General features: G+C 34.3%; 1 protein-coding gene across 4 annotated transcripts in view; it reads right to left on the bottom strand.

The window, feature by feature from the left end:
- The window catches only part of psmg3 (proteasome (prosome, macropain) assembly chaperone 3), a 44,791-nt gene that overhangs the window by 2,851 nt on the left and 32,193 nt on the right, over window positions 1-9,747 (bottom strand). For 3 of the 4 annotated variants that reach the window (XM_036213192.1, XM_036213191.1, XM_024272437.2), the window contains exon 2: window positions 1,446-1,668. In XM_036213192.1, the coding sequence (XP_036069085.1) occupies window positions 1,446-1,658 (213 nt within the window). In that variant the 5' untranslated portion in view covers window positions 1,659-1,668. Of the gene's footprint in view, window positions 1-1,445; window positions 1,669-2,782; window positions 2,936-9,747 lie in introns of those variants that run through there. The other variant, XM_024272436.2, reaches the window with a different exon arrangement.

The raw sequence follows: 9,747 nt of genomic DNA, 5'->3' as shown, positions 1-9,747 counted from the left end.
ATGAGCTTCAGCAATTTCAGCTCTCAACGTCAGCATTTTCAGCTATTAGATTCAGCAATTTCAGCTATTAGCTTCAGCAATTTCAGCTATCAGCTTCAGTATTTTCGGCCACCAGCTTCAGCAATTTCAGCCATTAGCTTCAGCGATTTCAGCTCTCAACTTCAGCAATTTCAGCTATTAGCTTCAGCAATTTTCGCTATTAGCTTCAGTGATTTCAGCAATCAGCTTCAGCGTTTTCAGCTATTAGCTTCAGTGATTTCAGCTACCAGATTCAGCATTTTCAGCTATGAGCTTCAGCAATTTCAGCTATTAGCTTCAGCGATTTCAGCTCTCAACTTCAGCATTTTCAGCTATTAGATTCAGCAAGTTCAGCTATTAGCTTCAGCAATTTCAGCTATCAGCTTCAGTATTTTTGGCCATCAGCTTCAGCAATTTCAGCCATTAGCTTCAGCGATTTCAGCTCTCAACTTCGGCAATTTCAGCTATTAGCTTCAGCAATTTTCGCTATTAGCTTCGGCATTTTGAACTATTAGCTTCAACGATTTCCGCTATTAGCTTCAGTAATTTCAGCTATTAGCTTCAGTGATTTCAGCAATCAGCTTCAGAATTTTCAGCTATTAGCTTCAGTGATTTCAGCTACAAGCTTCAGCATTTTCAGCCATTAGCTTCAACAATTTCAGTTCTCAACTTCAGCATTTTCAGCTATTAGTTTCAGTGATTTCAGCTATTAGCTTGAGCATTTTCAGCTATGAGCTTGAGCATTTTCAGCTATTCGCTTCAACATTTTCAGCTATCAGCTTCAGACTTTTTAGTTATCAATTTCAGCATCTTCAGCTATCAGCACCAGCATCTTCGGCGGCCAAATTCAGCTTACAGCATTCACACTAGCATTAACACAGGTAATGCTATATATCTATTTTTTTGTTCGTTTAAAGCTGATGATGGTTAAGATCTGTGCTTTACATCCAGCTTGCGAATGACCCGATAAGTCGAATAATTGGAAAAAACAGTCTGCGATTAGTTGACTATTGAAATAATCGTTTGAAGCTGCACTAATGTCACAAAATGATTAAAGTGGGTCTTTAAAATACATAATAAGTACAACTAATGATTAATGATATTTTGCAACTTTCAAAAAGACTACTATATGATCAAACTTTGGAGTCTTAACTTTTCTATTAGTCACATACTCCATGCACAGAGTGCCGATTAAAGTGACAAGTTCATACAGCGATGAAATTAGTTTCCTTGTGTAAATTTTGAAAGACCACTGAACTCCACACCGGCACACATCTCATTTCTCTTCAGTCTGCCGGAGCAGTTCAGAATCCATCTGTCCTGCCCTTTCACCTCCTGAAATGAGCTACCCCATGTGACAAAAAGGCTATCTGACATCCTGTGAACAAGTCTGTAATCGCACTGATGCAATATTCATGTGAGCGTACCTCGTCTTTGCCCAGCAGTACTTTGGTGGAGAAGGTCGGGGTGCTGATGTCGTTGGATCTGGAGTCAGGTGTGACGGAAACCAGCGTGCCAATTTTGCCAAACTGAGTTAGAACTACAAATATGTAATTACTGAACTCTGTGCAGACAACTTCGGTTGGAATCCCATTGATTTCCTTCTGTGCCTTCTTCGACTTGATGATTGGTTCAGACATTTTCAGATTCCTAGAAAAGAAACCCAAAGAAATGTATAAAATAATGTTATTTTGAAGGGCTTCACTTCGCTGTTTTAACATTTTTTGTAAGATATTAGTAACACGAAGAAAACTTGTTATCCAAGATTTAACAATCAATATAATAATCGAAGTTCCACTCCAATCTATTTTTGATCGATTGTAAAAAACATTCCCAAATATTTTTAAAATTATTATTATGATTATACCATTTTTAGCCACAAAAAAAAATGTTTTCTAGAAAAGTTCCTGCAGAGCAACAAAAGTTTATCAGAAATTTGTTGTGGGCGGAACTATTGACAGGGAAGTAAGGCTGCACTAATTTCCCATCATCCTTTGTTTACAGTCTTTCCCACTAGCTTATAGCCTCTCACAACCCCAACCCAGCATTACCAATCCAACAAAAATGTCAAGCAATATTGGAGCTATCTACAGTTTTGGACCAGATAGCGGCTCGGATGAGGAAAATCAAGAAGTACAAGGGTCTATTTGTCTGGAGGTACATGTATGGGAATGGAGGGGAGCTTACAACAATTTGAATAAAGAAATACTCAAACATGATCTAGTTTTCTTTAAATATTTCCTCCAGCATGGAAACTAATGCTACAAGAACATGTTAAAAACACTATTTTCATTGGAGTGGGTCTTTAATATTTTTTGTAAAATGCCCTAAAATCAACAATAAGTCAATGAAAATAATTATCTGACACAGAGAATAAGGGAAACTTGATTAAAATATCAGTCACAGAGCAAAAAAAGTTGTAATTGCAAAGTAAATATATATATATATATGTGTGTGTGTGTGTGTATATATAAAGAGAAAGAATGAAAGAAAAACGAAAAGAAAAGAGAAACACAGTAGTAAGATACGATGTAAAATAAATAAAAATAAGATGCTTAATTTCGGCTGAATAAAATGCCGGAATGTATTGTTTTACGGTCATTAAATGTCCCTAACGACTTTAAAGATTAATATTTAGTTAGAACATGAATTCATGAGCACTAATGCCGGAGAGGCTAATGTTAGCTGTCCTGCTTCGATGAACCTCTACATTTAAACTTTCAGTAAAATGCTACGTTGAAAGTTCCGTGTAAATGTATCTTACCCCTCGTGCCAAAATGTCCAAAGTTCGCTTTAATTATGCGCGCGGAAATGTGACACTTTAGCTAGTTTAGCACAGCGGCATCATGCTTCTTCCGCCATGAAAACAAACCGAGAGGACGCAGCGTGCGTGATGACGTCACGGCTTTAACACGAATTTATTTTTCTAAATATTTTTTTAAATACGCAATTTAAAATTATACGATAATTTAAAACAATACAAAAACAGTTATTTCTCCTTTTATTTGTAAGGTATTTTTTCTTAAATGTATAAAAATTCAATAAACAAAAGTCTAAATAAAATTCAATTTGTTTGAAAAAAGCTTTAGAATACTTATTTTTTGACTAAATAGAATAATTTAAAAAGTAATTGTTTATTTAACCGTAAAAGTCGGACTTTTCATACTTTAAACCGGGCAGCAGTATTCACTCCAAATGGTAATATTTAGGTAACATTTCCTTCTTTTATTTCTGATTGTTATTACATGGTGTTTTTTGCAGATGTTTATCACACAGCAACATCTTTAATCCTGTGATACTTTCCTGATGAACTCAATTTAAGTTCATTCTTATTGTTGTCTACCTATGCAGTGCTCATTTTCCTAGGAAAGACTGTGACGGAGAGAGGATTATGAAGCTGGGTTTTAATAAAGTATGTTCAAGAGTGACTTAGTTTAATTTTCAATTTAGCCTTTTCTCTGGCCCGCTACATTTCAATCAGAATTGGGAAACAGGAAACATCTGTTCCATTGCAAAGCGACTATAGGGAAGGCTGGTTTTTCTTAATTAACTGTCAATGAAGCTTTAAAGTAGCAGATAGTGTCTTAATTTTAATTTCATACTTTTTGCTGTGACTTTAATTTGAAAAATAATTAAAAATAGGAAGGTGAAAAGTGGTTCTGTCATTTCCAGGCTGAATAAATCTGTCCACAGGAGTCATGAAGATGACCTGTCATTGTAAAAGACACAATATATTGTTTAAAATCATCTCAGGTGACAAAGGTATCATTTAGGGAAAGACATGATTAATGATTTTAATTAATTGACGGCTTTTTATGCTAAATTTAAATGCTACATTTATGTTAATAATGCAGACGGACAGTTTTTAAGTGTAAAAAAATGAATATTCGCCATTATGTTTTAGTTGGCCATTTACAATTACTGAACTCCAAATGACTTGCTGCTGCATTTGATTTGTCTGCTCTTGAAGAGGTCGACAGTTGAGGAAATGTCGCTCTTAGCAAAAGTGCTTGCATGGCACTTTCTTTGAGTGGATATGAAGCTTCATTGAAGTCTGCGAAAACAGCATCAGGCCGGAGCCATCCCTTCACCAGGATGACACTTTCACAATGTCAAGTACAACAGTCTCAGCTGAATTGTTATTCACGCAGAATAGGCAGGAGCAAGTATGAAATTGATTGGTCCACTCTCTTTACTGCCTGACCATCCAAGTATGTCCTTGAATGATCATACTTCGTATAGAAAGGGGAAAAAAAACAGTGAAAATATCAATACATATCTTTGAAAAAGCATTTTTTAAAGGATTCTATGAGGTGAAATTGATTTCACCCCTCATATTTCCATTTCAAAAACAAATGTTTTGACACGAGAAGGAGTTTTTTGGCATTTTTAAATGAGGAAAGGTGCAATTTTCTTACATCTAGAGCAATGCTTTTTTTGCCACAATGATACAATAAATCCCAAGAAAATTAAAATCAGTCGATGGATTTTACAAATCAGCATCATAACATTGGAGGTGAACTCAAATGGGAAATATATATATTTGTTTTTGAAATCCAGCTAGAATATTGAATTTTATTGGATTTAATGTAAAGCTTCAGACAGGTTTATTTTTTTTTTATTTTTTTTTTTAACGCCGGTAACATTTTAGCAACATCTCAAGTAGAATGTTTTTTGTTTTAGCTCCCGACTGTTGGCTTTGTAATTCTTACCTTTCAATGTAAAACCTTTTTATTTCAGTTGAAGGTCAGTTTATACGGTTGAACTTCAGAACTGGTATTTAAAAGTAAAAAAAAACAAAACAAAAAACACACAAACACGCAAAGAGAAGGACAGAGTGTTTGTGTTTGGACGTGTTATTTAGTCTGGAAACATGCTAATTATGACAGCTACATGCTCCATTTCACACTTTGGTTTTTACTCCTTTCATTTGGACAAATGCTTAAAAAAAAGCAGGTTTGCTCTCTTGGCACATCAGTTGTCGCTCAGCACTCTTGCATCTAATTTGAACAGTCAGTATTATCACTTTTGTCCTCCTACTGTGCTTACTGAGTTACAGTTTCTCAATCTCTAAATAGCTTTGAAAAACGGTACTGGCATGAAAACCAAAATATGGTGTTAATTTGTCATTTAACTTTTAACATTTTTTAAAGAAATTGTATTTATTTCTTTTTATTTATGTATATCCATCCATCAATCCATCTAGGTAAGACAGACTGTGGCCTGACAAAGAGAACTATTAAGAATTACAGACGGAAAAAAATCAGGAAAACAGACAATTATTAAAAATAACTAAAATAATAAAATCATTAAAATTTTAAAACTAAATCACAGGAAAAAATATATATTTAAAATAATCATTAGGATCCCTTAATTTGTCTTAGCATTTCACTATTTTGCTCAGAAGATTAATTACATTTAGACGTTAAAGCTAAATACTATATACAATGATTTGCTGCTAGCAAGCAATTAATATTTTAACATATTGTTGTATTTAAAAAAAATAAAATAGCTGTAAAATATGAGGTTTAGTTTATTTCTGGTATCTTTTGCACCTAATGAGTTATCACCTTGTTTGTTTGTGTGGCCTTGTGATGGGCAGGTGATCTGTCAAGGTGTACTTGCCTCGTGAATAATGACAGCTGGGATAGGCTGATCAATTTTAGCAAATTAAGGGAAGTAATTCCCCTTATTTTGTATAATTTAAGATAGCTTAACTATTTTAGCAGCAAATTTTGGAGGGATGTTTTTTCTTCAAACCATAAAAAAAAGATGTGATTTATCACATTTTCCTTATTATTTAATAAAGTTTGCAACGCCAGATCAACACCTACAGTCAAAAGGATTTCTGGGAAACGTTTGCACTCAAACTGGCCCCTGCAGAGATAGCCACACAAACACACAACTGTTACCCTGGTGGCCACTAGAGTGCTGTGCTGCATTACAGATAGAGCTCAAAAACAAATTTACCATGACATTTATGATTGAGCTCATGCCAACTGAGATTAACTAGTGTTGATTGTTTCCAGAAAGTGTTTCTATAATACAGACAAAGGAGAAACCAATGGGGCAGGGAGAGAAAGAAAGCTCTTTTTAAGGAGGGTCTCACACAGCTAATGCCTGCAATTTACCTTTTCTATCCGCAGGGGACACCGTGATTATAGCTTTAGTATTTGTGAGTTTATTTAATAAAGGCCACAGTGTGAGAGTTTTTTAAGTTTTGTGTGAGCAGTAGAAGATGACCACATTCTGAATGAATAAGACTCCCCACTAGCAATCCCATGCTTGACCAGTCTCCCGTCCACTTTCCATTTATTTTCAAGTTTTCAGTAATGGAGGGGCAATACAACACCCAATTGTTCAGCAATGCAAGACTTTTTTAAGATAAAAGCATCACGACAAAGCCAAACCTCCATACTGGAATCCCAGGAGTTTGCTTATTTTATGTTTTTTTTTTTTTTTAGGTTACACACTTCCTTGCCAGAGGCACTTTGTTTTCACTTTGTGACTGACAGAAGGGATATTCAAATATTTTGGAGAGGAGAACTGAAATCTGAGAAGCATTAGAAACACCTCCCACTCTCTTATCAGCTCCTGACTGTGCTCCAAAATAAAAAAATAAAAAAATTTCACATGAAATTTTGATTGGAAATCATTTTTAGCCAGTAAATAATTTTGGCTGAGAGTTGAAATTCTCCTACATTAGTCTGTGCTGCTTAAATCACATGACATATAAGCAGATCAATCCTGAACAACTTTGAACGCAGAAATTCATAAAAAGAATAAAAAGAACCCAGAAATATCGTAGAACCAGTAAAATATGAACTCAATTGAGATGATTGCTCCTGAATTTAATAAAACCAACAATAAATAAATAAAAACGTCAGTATAACATTTTGGACCGACCTCTTGCAAGAGCAATTAAGCTAAACTGTAATCTTATTTGTAGAATAAAGATTCAGTTGTGGTGAAATTCCATCAGATAAAATAGATAAATTAAAATAAATATTCGTATTATTTAGTCAAAGATGATTCAAAGGAGCAGCCATGACTTCTGTTTTATGGCTCAGTTTTGCCTGAAGATGATCAGGTCTGAGACACAAATAGACAATGAGACACGTCGACAAAGTTGCTACCTAAAGCACATCGACCGCCTGACATTACAAGAATAAATTAAAGCAATTCTTAAATGCATATTCTTTATATGAAGTATATTTCTTTGTGTAGCACATTCCATGAACACAACAATTCAAGAAGGTTCCTTCAAGTTTCCCCATTTTACATTGTTAAATTTTATTGTTAATAGTGATGAGAAACAAAATCAAAAGTTATTTTTTTGTATTTTAAAAAACAATTGGTCACTCTTTTTTTTTTTGAGAGTTTCTTAAAGTAGCTTTTCTATTTTTCTTGTAAATAAATGGACCCCAAAGATCAATTACTATTAAAGAAGAAAATTAAAATTTTGATATTTAAAAAGTATTTTTTTTACTAAAATAAACCAAAATGATGAAAAGGCATAAAAAAAATACAACTGATCGTATATCATTTTCAGGATCTGGTGGTGAAGGATTCAGGACTCTACTCTTGGTGGCAGAAGCATAAACTTTTAATCTATAAATTTAAACATGAGGAGCATGGAAGCAACATGGTGGAAAAAGCAGAGAAACAGTCACTTGAGGGGAATTGACACAAATAAGAACAGTTTGACATGATTAACAACTCAAAACTTTTCCAAAAACACCACATAAAATTAGACTAAACCACAGTGTCTTCATAGTATTGGAAACATGGGAATCGGAAATGAGGATTTTGCAACTAGGCTTGAAACAATTGAAAAATCTTCAAAAATTGGAAATAAAATGGGAGTTGGAAACGATTTTAGCAGATCATTCATTTCTCAGAAGCATAGGGATAATTAATAGAATTTAGGTTAGTGCACGCTTTCATTGGTTGGGACGACAGGTCCAGGAAAATAGCATGAAATAACACTCCATTCCAGTAGGTGGCAGTAACGCGCCTTTTCAGTTGCTTGCCAACTGCTAATAAAAGCTACAAAAGAAAAACTAAACCACAGAATCCTCACAGTCTTATTTGAACGACCTTTAAGTTTTTGGACAAAATCCATAACTATTTCTTTATAACAAAATGTTATTTTTTTCTTTTTTTAAACCCTGTGTCCTCTCAACTATTTATTATGTAGTTTATTTTTAAAAATATTCCAGTGTATTTAGACACAATGTATTCATTTGACATCAACAACTGCATTATATGTATCAGAACAACTAAGGAAATATATTAAATTCAACAATTAAAATTCAGTTTGTATGTCATGAATTTAAAAAATTATAATAATTGTGTGTATTTGCTTAAATGTTTACTTTTTGCTAACTACTTAGAACATTTAAAAATTTAATTAATACCTAAATTAAAAAATACTCAAAGTGAAATCATTTTTCCATAGAAATAGTATAAAATGTTACATTTTATGCAACATTTACATTAAATACACTCAAATGAGCTGAGCAGCCTGTTATAATTAAACCATTTTGACACCAGAATGGCTTAAACATTCATTTTTCATTATAAAAGATAAAGCATGCAGCAATTACTACTCACCTAACCACCAACGCACAATCAGCCAAGCTGGAAGCTTTCTTAAAAATGTCGTTTTAATACAAAATGCTATCATGGAAATGCTTTGTGTCTATAGGGTAGCACCTAAAACCATTGTCATGTCGAAACTAAATGGGAATAAGAAGAATACCAGCTCTGTGACTTTCATTAAAACAGACAGAAGCAAAACATGAACTCTGTATTTAATATTTAATATTTGATTCACGAAATAACCATTTTAAAAAGAGGGCAGGATGACTCCTTGGGGGTGGAGGCGGAAAGTTCAGAGAGAAACTTTATCTGTTGGATTACAGCCCTAAGGTGTTGTGTACAGTAAGTGCGGGCTTCAGATTGCTCAGTATTCACATCGCCGCGGCGCTCTGCTCGTCCTTGTCTGTAGATCAATCTGGCAAACATACTTATCTCTGCATTATTTCGCAAAGTGCCTAGTTACATTCAAAGTGGAAGGAGCCAAACCTCACTTCTGAACATGATTATTAGAACAATTAGCAGCATCGAAGCTCCACTTTTAACAAATTGCTTTCATCTCCGGCGTACTTAGCGCGTTAAGCTCTTCACAATTTCTTTGTTCTCACACATTAAGCCTCTGTATTTGGTCTCCAGTCTTGTGATCATTAATCATTACTAATGACCTTCATTAGGTCTTAACTTAGTTTATCTATGTCCTTGCATGTTTGTTGTGCCAGCTGAGAGCCAGACTTCCCTAATTAAGAAAATATAATGGTTAATAGAAGACGAAATTAATGTCATTGAAGTCTGTAGATATTAATGGCTTTCAGCCGGGCTTTATGAATAGTTGAGCACATTTGGGTGATGAATCCATTAATGGTAATCAGTTTCTTCTGGCTCTTGACACGTGTATCAAGATGAAGCTTGCCCTTTAGTGTTGCTTAAGTTTTCAGCCAAACGTATCATCTGATTAATTCAAATAACTGTGTTCATTTGTGGTGCTGATTATCAGTGCAGTCTGTGATGCAGCACCTCATTAGATCTGAATGACCAGCAGGCATTTATAGCACCCCGACGGAGAAATTGAATGTTCCAAACAATTACTGTTAATATTTAGAAGCATGACGTGCTTCGGCGTAATTAAAT

Source organism: Oryzias melastigma, linkage group LG8 (assembly GCF_002922805.2).
Source record: "Oryzias melastigma strain HK-1 linkage group LG8, ASM292280v2, whole genome shotgun sequence".
Lineage (NCBI taxonomy): Eukaryota > Metazoa > Chordata > Actinopteri > Beloniformes > Adrianichthyidae > Oryzias > Oryzias melastigma.
This window is presented reverse-complemented; position numbering and strand designations above follow the sequence as displayed.